At 36.1% G+C, this 20,100-nt stretch overlaps 1 protein-coding gene and 1 pseudogene across 1 annotated transcript; both read left to right on the forward strand.

Annotated features, from left to right (window-relative positions):
- Positions 1-843: 843 nt before the first annotated feature.
- LOC123250394 lies at positions 844-1,349 on the forward strand (annotated as a pseudogene).
- A 12,834-nt stretch (positions 1,350-14,183) lies between these two features.
- LOC123231252 (interferon alpha-16-like) lies at positions 14,184-14,735 on the forward strand. The gene has a single exon (XM_044657507.1). It carries the CDS (start codon positions 14,184-14,186, stop codon positions 14,733-14,735), a length of 552 nt encoding a protein of 183 aa, XP_044513442.1.
- Positions 14,736-20,100: the final 5,365 nt, after the last annotated feature.

The following is a 20,100-nucleotide window of genomic DNA, read 5'->3' on the forward strand; positions in this document are numbered from 1 at the left end:
CTCTAAATTCCCCAATAGTTTCTTCTCTTCTAAACTTTCCCATTTTCCCTTTTAAATTTCTTCTGTTTGTGAGAATATTAAAGTCATTTACTATTATATTTCTCCTTATGTCTTTTTTTAAATCAGTTGAATTTGCTTTATGAATTTAGATGCTATACTATTTAATGCATAAATATTTAATATTGATATGGGTTTTTCTATTATTCCTTAGGTGATGTCTCTTGTTTTTTCTCTATAATAAAAATTCTATTTTTGCTTTCTCTAATAACATTAAGATGGCTCCTTCTGTCTTAAGCTAATACATAGTAAATTTTCTTCCAAATTCATGCTTTCATTTAATGTATGTATCTGTTCTTTAAATATATTTTCTTTTTTGTTAATAAAAAATTGAAGACAGAGTGAAATGATGAGTGATGAAGTGATGATCAAGGGAAGATGAGAGTTGAGGAAAGCTTAAATATAGAAGGTGGCAACGGAAAGAGCAAGGAGAGGAGAGAGGGAAAAAACATTTCAGGAGTATGAACTACAAAAGAGAGAATTTAAAAAAAAAAAAGGTAAAACATGGCGGGTGATCACAAATAGTTTACTCCACAAACTCTTCTTAAGAGAAAGTTTGGTTGTAGTTTCACAAATAATTCAAAGGAATTTTAATGGTATCTTCTAAAAACAACATGGAAAGTAAACAAAAGAAAGCAGAAAGTAGAAGGAAATCTCATGCCAAGAAATGAAAAGTAGTCTCAAAACTGTTTGAAAGAGTTGCCTAGAGGCCAGAATCTAAGAAGCTGAGCCAAAGGCTCACTGATTTCTTAGCTCAGTCAGCCTCAAACTATCCTTAGCATCACCATGACCTCCTAGAGCTTGTTGCCAGTTGCCTGGGTGCTGCTTTGCTCCAGCACCCACTGCTCACTTGGCTGTGACCTAATTCAGAGTCTCCTGATAGACCTCATTTCTGAACCAAGTGAGCACAATTTCCTTGGTGCCAAATGTGAAGCATTTCCCAGAGGAAGCCATAGAGGATAGCCAACTCCAGAGGGAAGATACTGAAGTCATTGTTCATGAGATCCTCCAGCAGATCTTTGCCTTCTTCAACCAGAATGCTATTTCTGCTGCTTGGAATCAGATTCAGGTCATGCAACTGCTCGTTGGACTAGAGCGACAGCTGGAACAACTGGAAAAGTGTCATGGGCAGGATATGGAGTGGTGAGAGCCTTCCTTGGGAAGTGAGACCCTCAGGCTGGCCCTGAAGAGCTACTTCGAAGGATTAAGCCAGTACTTACTTGCAGAGCAAAGAGTACAGCCACTGTGCATGGGAAGTCACATGAATAGAGATCAGGAGTTGCTCTTTATGATCAGGAGTTGCTTTTTATTCATGAGCAAACTCACCAACTCCTAAAATAATTGAGTGCTTCCTTAAAACTAAGTATTCATTCAGAAAGAATTATTTCCACATCAACTAAAAATATTTTAATTCACTCAACAGAATATTCTTCACTTGGCCAAAAAGAGTGAAAAAAACTTTCTCTATTTTTTTTTCAATTGCACAAAATGTCAGACTTTTTCAACACACTGGTTAATTTTGCTGACTCCCCCCACCCCTTCTATATTAAAAAGGCTGAATCTCTGGGAGGGGATTGGTAGAGGGAAACATTGGAAAATCTAGGTGATTAAAATGAATGTAAGCTCTATTAAGGCGGAGACTCTCCTCTTTTTTATCCCTAGTACTAAGCTCAGTATTTGCCATAAATAATTGCTTTATAAATGCTTTTTCCATTTATTTATTTACTTATTCATCCTTTTATTCGGTTCTTTACTTCATTCTTTTGCTCCTCCTATTTGATTTCTTTTTTTCTGCTGGATTATCATTCATTTCTACCCCTCAGTGTATGAGTCTTTTTCCTGAATCCCCTCTTTTGTCATTCTAAAATTTCATTAATTGTTAATTTTGTTAATTTTTTTTAAAAATTTAAATGTCTAAATTTTAATGAAAATAAAATTAATCTTAATGATAGAATTAATTAATTTAAATTTTAATTTGATTAGTTTAAATTTGAATTAATTAAACATTAATTAAAGAATAGTGAAAATTTAATTTCTAAAATAATGTTTAATTTTAATAAAATTAATAAATTAAAATTTATTTTATTAGTAATAAATATTTAAAAATAAAATTAATAAAAATATCATTAAATCTTATGGCTTAAGGTATTTCTATGATGATGATTCTGAAGCATAATTTTCCACTTTTGGTCTCTCTACTAAACTTTAGGGGATCATTATCAACTATTACTGGAAGGATCTTCTTGAATGTTGCACAAACATCCCCTAATCAGTAATTCCCAAAGAGAACTCTGTCTTCCCTCCTAAATGGAAGTCAGATCCTGGCTCCGACTGCTTACTCTCTGTCACTTAATTTCCCTCAGTCTACTTTTCTTTATAAAATTTGTGGTTTGAATTAGATGATTTCTAATGAATATTCAAGACCTTAAACTATGATCCTAGTCCTTTCTCTCCTAAAGAAACTTCCTTACAGCTTTTGAAAATATTCTTTCTGTTACCAAAGTTCATAACATCAAATCATAATTCTTCCCCAGGCCCTCAGGCACTGAATCCAAACCATTTCCAAATCTTGCCAATTTTGTTTTCAAAAATTCTTTCTAACCAGATTACTGTTTTCTAGTAAGTAATTTATATATGGATTTTACAAGGGAAAAAATTAAGACCTACAAAGATTAAATTATTTTCTCAAAGTTTTAGAGGTAGTAAATATGCTTTTTTCCCCCTTTCATGCATTCTAGATTCCAGTTCAAATCAACTACTTTCTATTCTCTGATCTCATGCTGTTTTCTCCACCCTCCATGCATTTGTGCATGTCTGATATATACTCCCACCAGCCTCCGCTATCTATTTGTGTCTCTTGGCATCTCCCTCATCCTTCCAATTCTAGTTCAAAGGCAACCTCCTTGTTGGCTTTTTCTGATCCCATAGCCAAGAAATGATATATGATCTTTAAACCTTTCAGATCTCTCCCAAACACTGAATCATTTTTGGTTTGCTTTACATGTGTTTGTATATAGGTACTCTTCATCTAGTAGACAATAATCCCCTGAAGTCTATATAGTGGTGATTTTCATTTTCATATTCTCAAGTTAATAGTCAACAAGCTTTTACTAATCACTTACTACATGCCAGGCAGCATGTTAAACACTGTGAATACAAAACAATAGTTTTTGCTCTTAATGTTTATTTACAGTTTAAGAGAGAGAGAGAATCCTGGAGAGTACCACACAAATAATAGGTAACTAATTATACAGATTTGTCAAATTTAGGCTAAAAAGAAAATAGGTCAAAAGTTAGGAAAACACAAAAATTCATTGGGAATGATTTCTAAGGTCTCTTTTTACTCCAGTGTTCTATGATTCTTTGATTTATGCCTATTTCCTGAATGAGACCCAAATTTCTCCTGAAGTTGAACTGGTGAGAATACATCTCCAGGGAGCCAAGAACAACTTATAATAAAATGAAATTGAGCCATTTTAGGGGAATTAATTTAGTGGTTGAATGGAGAATGGCTTGAAGTGGGGAGAGAGTTGAAGTAGACACACACTCCTCCCACCCCCCAACCCCCAGAAGCCTATTCCAGTGGTTCAAGCATAAGGTAATGAGGACCTATATGACAAAGGAGAGAAGGGATCATGTTTGGGAGATGATGCAAAGGTGAAATAAATGGACCTTAGCAATAGATTGGCTATAAGGGGTGGGAGATACTCAGGAGTTGTGGATGACTACTATGCTATGAGCCTGAGGGACTGGGAGAATGGTATTACCCTCTTCAGAAATAGGCAAGGTGAGGAAGAGGAGGAGAGTTAAGGGGGAAAGATAATCAGTTTTGTTTCAGACACAGTGAATTTGAAGTGCCTATTAGACATGCAGGTTGAGACTTCTGAAAGACATCTGGATAAGTCAAATTGGAAGTCAGCAAAAACTTTGGGGCGGGCTAGGTAGATTTGAAAATCACAACTTCAGAGATTGCATTTAAATCCAAGGGAACTGATGAGATCACTAAAGTAGTATAGAGGGAGAAAAGAAGGATGCCTATTTACCGTTAGAGGGTGTGATCTAGAAGAGGATCTGGTTAAAGAAACAAGGAAAGAAGAATCAGATAGGTTGGATAAGAAACAAGAGAGAATGGCATCCTGAAAACATAGAGTGAAGAATATCAGGGAGAAGTAATGGCATTGTATAAGAGAGGTCTAGGAGAACAAGGATTGAGAAAAAAGTCATTTGGCAACTAAGAAATATTGAGACAAAGATTTTCCCTAGTCAAACATTTTCCTTCTTTTCCTAGTTGAACTTTGTTCATGAAAAAAATTTCAATTTCATGCAACTAATATTATCTAATTTTATTTTTGATTATTAACCCTATCCCTTGTTTGGCTAAGAATTCACCCACTAGCCAAAGATGTTAAAAGCATTTGATCTAATTCTCTTCAAATTTTACTGTATCAAAGTCTTTTATATTCTGATCTAGAGTCCCCTTTAATTGATGGTGGTATCTGTCATAATTCTTAGTCTAAATCTTATTTCTACGTGATTCCTTTCCAGATTTTCCAGTAATTCTTGTCTATTCATAGGGGGCAGCTGGGTGGCTCAGTGGATTGAGAGCCAGGCCTAGAGACTGGAGGTCCTAGGTTCAAGTCCGGTCTCGGACACTTCCAGCTGTGTGACCCTGGGCAAGTCACTTGACCCCTATTGCCCACCCTTACCACTCCTGGGCCAAGGACGGTCCCTAGCCCGGATGAAAAAGGAGGAGGGTTGGGCGTGGGGCTAGCAACCCCACCCTGTAAAAACTACATCTGCTAAAGAAACTGCAACCTTAAGTAGGGGCAGCTAGGCTAGCTCAGTGGATTGAGAGCCAGGCCTAGAGATGAAAGGTCCTAGGTTCAAATCTGGGCTCAGACACTTCCCAGCTGGGTGACCCTGAGTGACAGTGTGACCCACTGCCTACTGGTTGTGGCCCTATGCTCTTAGAATGGAGTCCCAGGATAAAAAAAGATAGAGAATACTTTACTGGATGATTTATGAGATTTATCTAATATTGGATTGAGTTATATTATCTCTGATGAATTGTTTTATATTTCTATTTGTTAATTAGTTCAAAAAGGGTTTTATGATTACTGCTTTATGTCATGCCATGAGATGCACAAGTGCTAATTCTCTTTCCTTCATACATTTTCATTATCTGGTATACTAGATATATTTGGCACACTAGATCTTTTGGTCCTCCAGACAAATATAATTATTTTCTAGTCTAGCTCTACAAAATATCCCATTGGTAGTTTTATTGATACATCACTAAATCTGTAAATTAGCTGATTGTCATTTTTGTTAAGTTAGTACAACTTAGTCACAAGTACTGAGTATTCCTCCAGTTATTTAAGCTATTCTTTATTTATTTAACGGATATGTTGGAATTTAGTCTTCTTGACTCCAGGCTTAGTGCTCTGTCCACTGAGTTACCTGGCTGCCTCATCAAATTGTTTGCTGTATTCAAATTAATTAATACTGGGGTTAGGATTGTAGAGTTTTTCATATGTGCATTGTATAATCTAACTTGGCATAGTAAGACCTGATAATTATTTTTATTTTTTATTCAAGATTTTTCTTTTTTTGGTTGATTTTGTTGTACTTATTTTTGTAATTGACTTGGTTAAAAGTATATACATTCTGCTATTCTTTTTAACAGATTAACTTTTAGCTCTTTTTATGATTTTTATAAGCTTTCGATTCTAATTTTTCTACCTTTTCTCTAATGTTAATTTGAGGTTATTTTTGTTTTTCTTTTTTATTATACATTCAGTTATTAATCTCTTATTTTTTTATTTATAGGAATTATTTTACTTCTGACAGCTTTGTAGGGGTAACAGTGATTTTTTTATGTTGCCTCACTATCATCCTCTTTTACATGGTTGTTAATTGTTTCTATAACTTGTATTTTGACTACTTGTTGAAAAGTAATTTATCAAATCTCCATTTAGATATATATTTTTGTTTGTTTTTTCTTTATTGATTACTATTTGTATTAAATAAGAGTCTGTAAGAAGTATGCTGAATGTCTTTTTTTAATATTTATATGCAATTTCTCTATGACATAATGCATGCTGCATTTTTATAAAGGTACTTTATATATAAATATGGTTGTGATTCCACAAGTATAATGCAGGGGGAATTTTGAAGATATTTTCTATTTTAATTTTGAAGATATAATTTTTGAAGATATTTTGAAGATATTAACAAGAAAATTTAGCAAAAGAAAGCATTAAGTGAAGCTAAACCTTATGAAAAGCAATGATGATCCCACTCAGCATTATTTAAGGGCAAGTCACTTAGAGGGAAGATAACCCAAGAAGCTGAGACAAAGGCTCACTGATTTCTCATTCCAGCCATTCCCAAACTATCCTCAGTATCATCATGATTTCCTGAAGCTTGTTGCCTATTGCCCTAGTTCTGCTCTGCTCCAACATCCTCTGCTCCCTGGGTTGTGACCTGACTCAGAGCCTCCATGAAGATTTCTTACTTCTGAACCAGATGAGCACATTTTCCCTGGTACCATGTTTGAAGGAAAGGACCAACTTCAGCTTCACAAGGGAAGCCCTGGAGGGCAACCATCTCCAGAGGGAAGATGCCACAGCCATTGTTCATGAGATGCTTGAGCAGATCTTCATCCTGTTCAGCCAGAATGCTGCTCCTGCTGCTTGGAATCAGACTTAGTTCATAAAACTGTTCACTGGACTAGACCAGCATCTGGAATAGTTGGAGAAGTGTCTTAGGCATGGAAAGAACCTTCCTTGGCAAGAACCCAAGGCCAGCCCCAGAAAGTTATCTAATCAGAAGTAGTAGCAGAAGATACTTCTGAGGTATCAGTTACCAGACCGTGACACACGATTGGAAGGACAGCCCACTGAGTTAGTGCCACTGAAAATTTATCTTGGATGTATTGCAAATGAACAATGAGCTGAGACCACAGAATAGAAGGAAAAGATCTAGGTATATCATTTTGAGGAAATTGCACAGCATTTTCAGTGATCTCAAGGTGTTTTTTTGATCAGAAAGATCAAACTGCATGAGACATGTTAAGCATAAATAGGCTACAGGCCTCATTAAGAACATCTAAGGCCAGAAAGGAAGTGGATAAATATTTTAATGATATCCAAAGATAATTTTTAAATGAATTAGTCTGAGTACTACAGTGTATATAAAAATAATAAAAGAACAAGAGGAGTGCCTTCAACATATGAGTTATCAATGATAAAGATTTTGTTGAAGAGCATTGATGAAAATTATCTATATAAGAAGTCCTGGATGAGTTACCATCTATGCCAATCTGAGTTCCACCACAATAATGAGAAAAGGAGGCAGCAAATTATCCAACTTAGAATCAAAGAATTTCAGAGCTTAGAAGAAACCTTCAATGTCTTCTAGTTCAGGTTCCTTATTTTCTCACTGAAAACTATGAAGCTGAGAGAGATGAAAATTTTTTCCCATGATCAAGTGGCTAGCTATGACTCAACAAAGGTCTCTTAATTCCTAAAGCAATATTCTTTCCAGTGCACCAACACTGCACAACGTATCCAAACTCTTTTCATCCTCTTCTAGCATGTCATCTGACCTTACTGGTATCAACACTTTTTAATATTTCTTCTGTGTTAATATTACAAACTAGGTTGGTGTGCATGATGGAGTGTTACAAAGCCTCCTAAACCAGATTGATTTTTATTAAAGAGTTCAGCTTATATAACCACACAGGAAAAAAAAATAAGAAAAATGCCTTTTGTATGGCATTATATATAATGATGTAAAGTTGATGGACAACTCATAATAGTGATCCATCATTACACAAGGTCTAAGCTCAGTTCTTTAGGGACAAGCTGTATAATTTGGAGAAATGCTAAAGATAGATAATAAGCTCCAGTAAAAACTGAAAAAAAAAGGATGAAATTGGGCTGCACTGTCTTTGGGAATTGGGCCAGTTATTTTAATGATCTCAAGGTTTTTCTTCCCTAAAACAAAGGCACATTTCTTATAACATTAGTATTACTGGTGCTATATGACACGACTGAATGCAAAAATGTCCAAATAAATAAAGTTTAATGCCCATATGTTTAAGTAGATTGATATGATGAGGATTGAGCAGACATCAACATCTTACCAGGGAAATGCAGTACATGAACAGAAAAATAGGTGGACTTAAATGTAGGAAGAATGAAGGGTCACTGATGGAAAACCTGCCTCCTCCTCTGGAATGCATAAAATATTAAGAAATCTAGAATGCATCTAGGTTAACAGAGTAACATGTTGGACTTGGAGTCAGGGAGGCCTGGATTAGAATCTTGCCTCAGACATGTACTAGCCTGGACAATTCTTTTAACCTCTTCAATCTTAGTTTGCTCATCTAGAATACAAAAATAGTAAGAGTAGTTAATCTCTCGGGATTGTTGTGATAAGAATCAAATGAAATGACACGTAAAATATCATATAAATGTCAATTATTGTTATTTGTCCACTAGAACATTGAGTGTTCCTACAGAGGAGAATATATACATAACCAAGGATCAAACTGGGTGTGAAGATTTGGGTGACTTGTGTATGGGAAAGTAACTAAGGCATTTACATGCCTGGTAAATCAAAAAACAAAAAATAGCAGAGGGTATTTATAGTGCATTTTAGGAGGGAAAACCATCTCATTTTTCAAGTAATTCATGAAACCCTCCCTTTTACATCTTTGGAGTAAGAACGGACATTTCTAGCTTTCATTTGACTTTCAATTATACGTTTTCTGTTCGGGATTGTTGTTCGCCCTTCATTTTCGAAGAGGACCAATGACATGACAGAGTGATGCCTCGACTTGCATATAAATTGGATTTAAGCAAGGTGGAGTTTCATGAAGTTATCAGCCTCATTCTCATTTCCAGAGTCATCAAAGTCCAGTGGTAAGACAGAAGTCAGGCTGACTGTCCTGGATTCAAATCTGGCCTCAGGCACTTACTAGTTATATGACTCTAAGCAAGTCACTTAATCCTGATTGCCTAGCCCTTGTTTCAATTCTGTCTTAGAATTTATAATACGACAAAATGTAAGGGTTTAAAAATAAAATGAAATTGTATATATAAAAAGACGACCTTGTTAGGTGAGCATATAAGACGACCTTGGCATCTTCCATATCTAACCAAAGTCTAAGCACTCCATAACTCCTGCTTGAGCCACTTTCATGCCACTGGAGCAAATTTTTCTCATCTGTCTATCCTACTGGATGAAGTCTTCACATGCGTGGGATAGACATTCCCCTAACTTTTTGTGGCTCATCATTTACCCTCTACCTCGTATGCTTCAATCTGCATTCACATTCCACCTGCTCTTTCTATGCTGGACAGCCTTTTTTGTCATTTTGAATTCTTTGGAGATGTCCTGGACAAAGCCTTGCTGATAATAGTTAAGTCATTCACAGTCGATCATTGTACAGTTAAGCTCAGAGTTATATGCACATGTGAGTGGTAAGGAGCTGTCAGATTCATGGTGGGATATTATTATCAAATAAAGATGAGCTTTTCATTCTTTATGATTTACTGACTAAAACTTGCTCAATATCCACTCTTTTATGGACTTTTCAGCTAAAGACTGAGTTGAATGGAACACAGAAAGTAAAGAAAGGAGAAAAATGCCTTTTCTTTTAACCTAAAAGGTTTCACTTTCCTCATCTTGAACTAAGAGATGATGGTGTAATATAATCAATAGAGTCAGTGCTGGGAGAACTGAACTGTAGTCTCAGCTTTACCAAAAATGATCTGACCTGACCTCTTTTTGCTTTACTTTTCTGATGTGTAAAATTGGATTGAACAATTTCCAAAGTCTCTTCTGTCTTGAAAATTCTTATATCTGACTTTGACATGTTTATTTTATTTGAGTATTTTTGCTGCATTGCCATCATTAAATATATCCACTTATCTTCTCCTTAGTCCTCTCATTTATTCTGGAGCCTTCCTCTGCAATCTCAGGGAAATCTGGTACACAGTTTTCAAAGTCAGTGATGGAAAACAAACCTTTGATTTGTTCTTAGGTGATTAGATTTTTTAAAATCAGCAGCTGTTTTTCATTTTCCCCTTAATAGTAAAAAGCTGACTTTCTTTCCTGGGGGCAATTTCTGTTCCTTCTTGAGGTTTCTCAAATGAAGAAAAGGGATAGATATAAATGTAAGCAAAGTTGGTTTGGAATTTTTAAAACAGGAGAATTTTATTTTCTCCTTATCAAAAATTCCTCGAAGGTAAAAATGATATAAGAAACCAAAAGGAAACTGAATTGAAAATAGAAAGAGAGAAAGTGATTTCCCCTCTCTCTCTCTGACTAAGGGAAGGAAATTCATTTAAGGGAAACCCAGATCAGTGAGCTCAGCAACTGAAAAGAAAATACAGGGTCACAATGTAAGGCCTGGAGCTGAGGTAAACAAAAGAGCTCTACATAGGAGCTAGAATGATAACCCAGGGGGACTGTGGAGTTTGAAAAGAATGGAAAATTAGCACATCCATGCACAATCACCATTTAAGGTCATTCAAATGTAGGCTATTTGTATTTGTAGTCTCTGACCCAGAAAAGAGGAGCCAGGACCCCCAACTCAAAAGAAAGAAACCAGGGAACTGAGGACTCCTGACACAGGTCAGGGTCTAATTAAGGCATATCTCTGACTCAGAATAAATAAATCAGAGGAGTCCAAGTCTATAAATTAGGACCTTAATTAGATAGGATCAGGAGATATGCATCATGACACTGCAAGTGTCCAAAAGCCATTACAGCTTTTTTTTAAAAAAGCTTTTAAACTAAATTCTATTAAGACTTTTAAGCTAAATTCTATTAAGAGACTTTTAAGTTAAATTCTATTAAGAGGAAGAGAGGGGAGTTTAGAAAGCAGCATGAATGACATCATGGGATTAAATATAAAATGATTGATTTACAGATTTGAAGGGCAGGGACCAACATGATTGGTTAGAAATATGGTGAGGGGGGGTATTGAGGGGCTGGCCATGAACTCCCTTTTTCTCACAGGATTTAAGAAAAGCTCATTGTTGAAGTTCAGGTGCAAGATAATGGCCCAGACTTTTGGACCGCAAAGCAGACATGCCTGAATGATAACAAATCCAGGCCCAATAACACCGTTTCTTTCACACGGAAGTCCTCAAGGTTAGAAAAAGAGCTCAAGGCAGGAAAGCTGGATTTCTAAACTTTAACCCATTACAGACCAGCTGGATTCTGAACTAAATTCAGGAACAAAACACCATGACTATTATAGGAAGAAGGTAAGAGCAAAACTTTGGTCCTCAGGTCAGACCTGTGATGAGTCCATCTAAAGCCTCTTCTAAAAACCAGGATTCTGCCAGGTCAGTGGCAGGATTATATAGACACTTTAGGATGCCAATAGCTCTCTGAGTGTCCCGTATGTGATCAAGTCTCTAAGGGAAATGTATGGGATTGAAAGTCCGTGCCCTAATGTGTCTCTAAAGGGAGGAGCAATAGCAATAGAGCCCAATCTCATTTCATAAAAGTTTGTTCTTGCCCTGAAGATGTATTCTTATCCATCTAACTTCAGGGGACAGCTAACTTGCTTCTCATTCAAGTAACAGGCAGGAGAGAATTTAGAAATTAGTTAATTAGTTATTAGAAATTAGTTAATAATAATAATAATAGTTAGTAAACTGTACATACCCTTTGACCCAGAAATACCACTATTAGGTCTGTATCCCAAAGAAATCAAAGATGAGAAAAGGACCTACTCCGACAAATATTTTTAAAAGCTCTTTTTGTGGTAGCAAAGAACTAGAAACTGAAGGGATGTCCATCAATTGGGGAACTGCTGTACAAGTTGTGGTATATGAGGGTAATGGAAAACTATTGTGCCATAAGAAATGACAAACAACACAATCTCAAAAACCTGGAAAGACTTGCATGAATGGAAAGTAAGGTGAACAGAATTAGGAGAACATTGTACATAGCAACAGCAATAATATATGATGATCAAGTATTTAAACTATTTGATAAGATCTTTAGTTTTCATTCTTCAGTTTTTCATTCCCTAATATAAGCATTAGAAATATATTGGCCAAAAAAAAAGATCTTTACTGAGTTTTTTTTTTTGACTTTTTGAGAATTAGCACATTAGAAATAGCCTTAAATGTTTTTAAAATTCTTATCTTCCATCATAGAATCAATACTGTATATTGACTCCAAGGAAGAAGAGTGGTAAGGGTAGGCAATGAGGGTTAAGTGTTGTGTCCAAGGTCACACAGCTAGGAAGTATCTGAGGCCAGATTAGATATTCTTTTGATATATGTTGATAGAATTCTCCTTTCGATCAATTAAGACCAGTGTTTTCTTTGGGATTTCATTTAAATATGTTTCTTTTTTTTATTGAGATTTGGTTCTTTAAGATGTTCATTTGGTAAAAACAAACTGAAAACTGTTGTTTCCTTATCAACTTTGCCACTCAATTTATTGTACTGTTTAGTCAATTCAAGTTGTTGGTTTTTTAAACCCTTACCTTCCATCTTGGAGTCAATACTGTGTATTGGCTCCAAGGCAGAAGAGTGGTAAGAGTAGGCAATGGAGGTCAAGTGACTTGCCCAGGGTCACATAGCTGGGAAGTGTCTGAGGCCAGATTTGAACCTAGGACCTCCCATATCTAGGCCTGGTTCTCTCGATTCAAGTTTAAAGTTATAAAATTTAAGTTTGTTTTATTCCATTTTTGTCTTTAGTATTATCTTCAAAAACAATGTTTTTTTAAGATTTTTAAAAACAATTTTCTTTTTTTAGTGAATTATTTTTTCTCTATGTTTAGTTTTGTTTAAACTACTTTGCTGCAACCCTAATCCTGCAGTTTTGCTTCCAAATTCCACCTAATTCCCCTGCTAATTATCACCTCTTTGACTAGTTTGGGGCTTTTGTTTTATTAAACTATTGATTTTATTTATTTATTCTCTTCTTTCCATCTCATTCCCTCCTAATAGTTACAAGATGACTTCCATATTTCTCTTTCCAACTTTTTAAATTTGTGTTTAATTCCTTCCTTCCTTAGTTCCTTCCTTCCTACCTTCCTTCCTTATTTTCCCCATTTTTTTCATTAAATTAAATTTTTTTCATTTCTATTCTGAAATTGTAGCAACTGATTCATGTCCTCTGTTTGTTTATTCCTTCTCTTCATCAGGTACATAACTCCTCTTTTGAAAAATTAATTGGTCTGGGGAAAGATTCTAGTATACTCTCCTATGGGTCCTCTGACTCTAATTTAGTATTTTATATTCTAATAGGTGAAAAAATACATCTGGCAAAGTAGTAGGCAGTAAGGGAGTATTTTGATTCAGAAAATTATAGAGATAGAAAAGTGAAGACAGGAAAATAGATTGCCACACACTTTCCAAGAACAAGGACAGAAGTGATTTGATTATGGATATAGATTTGGAAAGATGGAGGAGAAGAAGTTTATATACATGGCTCATAAGAAGGTGACAAGGCAATGAAGTTAAATATTACTGGATTTAGACCTAGATGGAGTGGATAATGCAAGGCAACAATCAATCGGTATTGCTAGGTCCCAAATAAGAATCCTGGAAACGAAAGGGTTAAGTCCTCCAGGAAATAATTTCTGTTCTGAGTAGCAGCAGAACTACTAAATAAGTGGCCAGGGAGTAAAATAAAAGAACAGTGTCATTGAAAGCAAAAGATGAAGGCCTAAATTCAAATACTGATAATGGAAGTAGTAAGGAGAAGAAAGATCTAAGAATTACTTTCTCTTATAACTCTTAACACCTGACTATATGTGAACTACAAGGAGATAAGAAAAAAAAAAAGCAAAAAGTAAATCAAGATAACTGACCACATCTGCTCATGTAAACTCTCTTTAAGGCTAAATTTGGCTGAATTTCTAAAAATATTACAAAAAAAGGGATTTTAATGACATCTTCTAAGAATAAGGAAAGTAAGGAAGAGAAAACAGAAAGTGAAGGGAAATCTCATGCTAAGAAATGAAAATTACTCTCAGCATTATTTAAAAGAGAGTTGCCTAGTGGCCAGATAATCTGAGAAGCTGAGACAAAGGCTCACTGGTCTCTCGGCTCAGCCAGTCCCAATCTATCCTCAGTATCACGATGACCTCCTGGAGCTTGTTGCCAGTTGCCCTGGTGCTGCTCTGCTCCAGCACTTTCTGCTCCCCAGGCTGTGACCTGACACAGGGCCTCCAGGAAGACTTCTCACTTCTGAACCAAATGAGAGCATTTTCCCTGGTACCATGTTTGAAGGACAAGGCCAGCTTCAACTTCCCAAAGGAAGTCCTGGAGGGCAACCAGCTCCAGAGGGGAGATGCTATAACCATTCTCCATGAGGTGCTCCAGCAGATGTTCACCCTCTTCAGCCAGAAGGCTGCTCCTGTTGCTTGGGATCAGACCCAGCTCATGCAACTGCTCATTGGACTGGATCAGCAGATAGAACAGCTGGAAAGTTGTCTTACACAGGATGTGGAACAAGATGAGCCCTCCTTGGAAAGCGAGAACCTCCTGATGCCCCTGAAGATCTACTTCCAAGGAATAAGCCAGTACCTGCAAGGAAAAGGATACAGCCATTGTGCCTGGGAGGTCACCCGAGTGGAAATCAGGAGATGCTTTCTATTCTTAAGCAAACTTTCAAGAAAATTCAGGGACTAAGGAAGAAGACAAACTCTCAGTTCCTCAAATAACTGCTTCCTTAAAAATAAACATTCAGTCACTAGGAAGGGTTTTTTTTTTAGCATCTACTAGAAAACATCTATATTTGCTGAATTATTTTAAAACAATATAAGCTACCATTATATTATATTATATTATTATATATATCAAACAAAAGGAGTTTGAATACAGAAAAGCATCATCAGAGCTTATTTGATGAAAATTTTATATTTTACTTTTATTTATTTTTATTTATTTGTTATGTGTTATTATTTATTCTAATAATATTGTTAATATTTATTGTTCAGAGGGGGAATATGATTGTTTTGTGTTATTTATGTTGGGCCTACTCTTCATTATTATATTTCTCATGTAAAATACATTCTTTTAAAGAACTATTTTGTTAATAAAACTATTTGATTAAGAAACTTCATATGTAAAAGCACGCTTAATACCCAATAATGCAGAGACGTGTCATTACAAGAATCCAAATTCAACAAACACTTATTAAACAGCTGTCAGGATCAAGATACTATGCTACTCAGTGTATATATTCAGGTACAAAATAATAGTCACTGCTCTAAGAGGAGTTATAATCTAAAAGAAGGATGTAAGTATTTTAAATGCCTGAGAGACAAAGGTGACATCCAGACAAATTGCTCTAGTAAAATTTGCAGAGGAAGAGATCACTTTTAGCTAAGGGAATCATTGAAGGCCTCTGAGAAAAGGTAGCCCTTGAATTTGACATTAAAAGAATATGGCAGCTAAGTGGCTTAGTGGTTTGAGAGCCTGGCCTAAAGATGGGGAGGTCTTGGTTTTCAAATCTGGCCTCAGACATTTCCCAGTGAAGTGACCCTGAACAAGTCACTTAACCCCCATTGCCTAGTTTTTACCCTCTTCTGCCTTGGAACCAATTCACAGTATTGATTTTAAGGCAAAAGGTAAGAATTTAAAAATAATAATTAAATTTTTAACAATAATGTGGAATATTTAACATACAAAGATGAAGGGAAGTTTAGGTTTTAAAGGTCTCTAAATGAACTATTGTAGATGGTAATTTGGAACTATGCCCAAAGGACTTTAAAAGACTGCCTGCCCTTTGATACAGCCATACCACTGCTGGGTTTATACCTCAAAGAGATCATAAGGAAAAAGACTTGTACACAAAATATTCATAGCCACACTCTTTGTGGTGGCAAAAATTGGAAAATGAGGGGATGCCCCTCGATTGGGGAGTGACTGAACAAATTGTGGTATCTGTTGGTGATGGAATACTTTGTGCTGAAAGGAATAATGAACTGGAGGAATTCCATGTGAACTGGAAAGACCTCCAGGAATTGATGCAGAGGGAAAGGAGCAGAACCAGGAGAAAGTTGTACACAGAGACTGATATGCTGTAGCACAATAGAATGTAATGGACTTCTCTACTAGCAGCAATGCAATGATCCAAGACATTTCTGAGGGACTTAAGAGAAAGAACACTATCCACATCCAGAGGAAGAACTGTGGGAGTAGAAGCACAGAAGAAAAACAACCGATCACATGGGCCAATGAGGATATGATTGGGGATGTAGACTCTAAGTGATCACCCTAGCGCAAATACTAATAATATGGAAATAGGTCTTGATTAATGACACATGTAAAAACCAGTTGAATTGCATGTTGGCTACGGGAGGGGAGGTAGGAGGAGGGGAGAGAAAGAACATGAATCATAAAACCATGTAAAATTTTTCTTAATCAATAAAAAAAGAAAAAATAATAAAGGTCTCTAAATGGTAAAAGACTTTTTATTTGATACTAGAAGTAATGGGGAGCAACTAGGGTTTACCGTGCTAAGGAGGAAGGTAACATTATCAGATTTGCACTTGAAGACAATCACTTTTATAGCTGAGTGGAGGAGGGGCTGTGGAATAATGGGGGAAAGACCAACCAGAAGGCTATTGAAAGAGGGGGGGAAAGATGGCGACTATATAAGTGAAAGAAAGGTTATCTATATGAAAGAGACTCTGAACATAGAAATGACAAAACAGCTACAGCTTGTAAATGTGAGGTGAGTAAAAGTGAGATGATATTTAAATGGTGGTAAATATTGAAAGATGGTGGTGCCTTTGACAGTGATAGAAAAGTTCAGAGAGGAGGAGGGGGTGGTTCTTTTCTGACTACATTGAGTTTAACATATCTATTTTGTTGTGGTGTCTTTTTCAAGCATCTATGTCTCTTCATGACCCCATTTAGGGTTTTCTTGGGAAAGGTGCTGGAGTGGTTTGCCATTTCCTTCTCCAGCTTATTTTATTGATAAGGAACTGAGGCAAACAGAGTTAAATGACTTACCCAGGGTCACATAGCTAGTAATTGTCAGAGACCAGATTTGAACTCAGAAAGATGAGTCCTTCAGGTCTGAAATTTTATCCACTTCACCACCTAGCTGCCCATGATAAATCTATAGCACATCCAGATGGAGATGTCTAAGAGACAGTTGGTGATTTGAGATTCCTGTTGAATTACAGAGGCGGATGAAAGAGTGGACTGGGACCAGTAGAAGACACAAGAAGAAACTGTTATCAGTCTATTTCTTACTCTGGATATCATGTACAGACCATTTCCACCCCACTCCATCCCACTGTATGAGGATTGGTACATATTCCTGCTTCCTGAAAAGAACAATGCCTGGCCAGTCTGAAATCCAGGGATACCAAGATTACCTGTTTCTATGACTGACTTTTCATGAATAGAAGAAAAGGAAGACAGAAAGCTATTTTAAAGAACAAGATCTTAGTGATGACAGGTGGATGTCATCATCAAAGAAAGGCAATAATAATAAGAGGAGCTTAGGTCAGTGTGCCCATATTGTTCTGATGTTTTTTCTTACTCTCTTCTGTGAGACCTTGGCTGCTGACTCTTAAGCAGGTATAATGTGGATCTTTTATGCTGTGTCTTAAGTTTTCAAGAATCTGATTGGTCTGTAGGCAAATAGTGTTGCTTCTAAGCTTGATGATGGTGATGGCATTTATATAGCACTTTAAGAATGTTTTACACACATTTTCTTTTTTTTTATCCTACCAACAACCCTGTGAGGTAGGTGCTATTATTATACCCATTTTACAGATGAAGGAAATTGAGGTTGACACAGTTTAAGTAATTTGGCCAGGTTCACACAGCCAGTAAGAGTCTGAGGTCAAATTCGAAGTTGGGTTAACCTGACTTCAGTGCCAGCACTCTATTCACTATGCCCTCTAGAGGGGATATATATATATATATATATATATCCCATAGGTTCAGCCTAGCACAAATGGAATTCCCTTTGACAGAGCTTCGTCTCTCCTAGAGCCAGGCAATGGACCTCAGTAGCAGGATATATAACTAGCATTTATATAGTGATTTAAGGTTTGCGAAGTGCTTTTATAAGTAACTATTATTTCATTTAATCCTTACAACAACCCCATAAGATAAGTGCTTTATAATCTCCCTTTTACAAGGGAGGAAACTAAAGAGGAAATCGTTTAATTGTTTTGCCCAGCATCATACAACTAGTAAGTAACTCAGTACTTCAGCCAAGCATCCAATACATATATGTGTGTGTTTTATGTACATATATACATATAGATACCTATATGTATATATGTACATAAACACAGACATATATACATATGTGTGTATACCTAACAGATAGAGATAGGGGAAAGAGAAGAGAAGGAAATAATGCAATTCAGTAAACATTCATTAAATTCCTCTAACATCCCATACACCATGCTAAGTGCTTTACTGCAAAAGGTGTCAAACATCCATCCCTGGGGCTCAGTGGACTCTGAAACTGCCAGAACTGGATTAGAATATATTTGGAAATATGTGTATATATATATATATATATATATATGTATACATATATATAAAGTAAATGAATATAATAAATAAAATAAATGAGTTTAATGACAATAAACACGTGTAATTTTTACCTGTGACAAAGGAAAGTACCAAGTCCTAGGATTGCAGGATCTCAAAGCACTGTCGATCTTCACAGAGCACTCGTGAAGTGGTAGCTGCTCTGGGGCAGAGAATCTTTAAAGAGCAATGAGCTAAACCAAGTTCCCAGAGTCTCCTTTTCTGTGGCCAGAGATCCTATTCTTCAATACTTCTTCCCTGCTTAGGTGACTGCCTTTTTGTATTATCCATACCTGTCTAAAGTTGTGTTTCTGCTCTCCATTGAATGAAGTGTTTTCTATTGGTTCGGTAGCTCTTATGATAAGGTGGATGGCAAAAATAGGAGTTGGGAGAAGAGAGAAGAGAATGTAAGTGCAAGAAAACCTCAACTACCTCCTTGCACTGTCTGGTATAGGTACAGAGTTCTCCTCCACAACTATCTTCTAGCTCTTAAACTTTAAAATTTATTCATGTCACAAACCCATTGCTTGTCCAATTGCATTGTTCCCTTCCTGATACAAAGACAAATTCATACCTTATGAAGAGATCAGAGAATAGACTATCTTGTTTACTAGTGAAATTTCATCATGTGGGACTATCTTTTGTGACTGCATCAAGTAGGGTATGGAAAGGGGCAAGTCACTTGACCTCTCTGTGCCTCCATTTCCTCATCTGTAGCATGAGGGCAACAATAGCACCTACCTCACAGAGTTGTTTTGAGGATCAAATGAGATAATATTTGTAAAGTATTTTGAAAATTTTAAAGCACTATATAGAGTCTAGTGAGGAGTTGTTGTATATACCTATACATATGTGAGAACCCCATATATAGAAAAGAGAAAATTCAAACTGCAGAATACATTAAAATCATTATCATCCCCCTCAATGTTCTCACCTGGACACACTCACTCAATGTGTACATATACTTTTCATAATAGGGATTTATTAGATGTGTTCTTTGTTTTATTTATTTTTTTGTTTTGGTTTGGCTTCTTGAACTCATCTTATTTCTTCTCACAAGTTTTTGGTATTTTAGAGGTATTAGATATTTTTTTCAAAGATCAGACATATTTATGGAAGAAGAAGAGAAAGGACAACCTTGTAGGGACACTTTTGGTTTATATTTTGTCTTGGAATTGAGGAGTGACTTTGCATAGCTTTTCTGGGTGTAGTTTCTCTTAATTTTGTATATTTAATGTTGAGTAGAGCTTTTTCCTCCCCAGAATTCTTAATTAATACAATAGGTCTTGCTGCAATATATTCAAAGACTTCCATAGGCCTATGGCCTGCCATTGGAGGATGGATAGGACAAAGATGAGGAGAAGTAGCCCTTTCAGTCAAGGAAAACAATGAGGTCTTCAGAAAAGTTCTACCCCCATCTTCATCAGGCCACTCCTCCAATACTTCCCACTGCTCCTATGAATCCACCTAAGACTTTTTCAATAGC

Source organism: Gracilinanus agilis, chromosome 1 (genome assembly GCF_016433145.1).
Source record: "Gracilinanus agilis isolate LMUSP501 chromosome 1, AgileGrace, whole genome shotgun sequence".
NCBI classification, from domain to species: Eukaryota; Metazoa; Chordata; class Mammalia; order Didelphimorphia; family Didelphidae; genus Gracilinanus; species Gracilinanus agilis.

Bases quoted from the DNA above. Each gene is read 5' to 3' on its own strand.
- LOC123231252 (XM_044657507.1), top strand. From the start codon at position 14,184: ATGACCTCCTGGAGCTTGTTGCCAGTTGCCCTGGTGCTGCTCTGCTCC.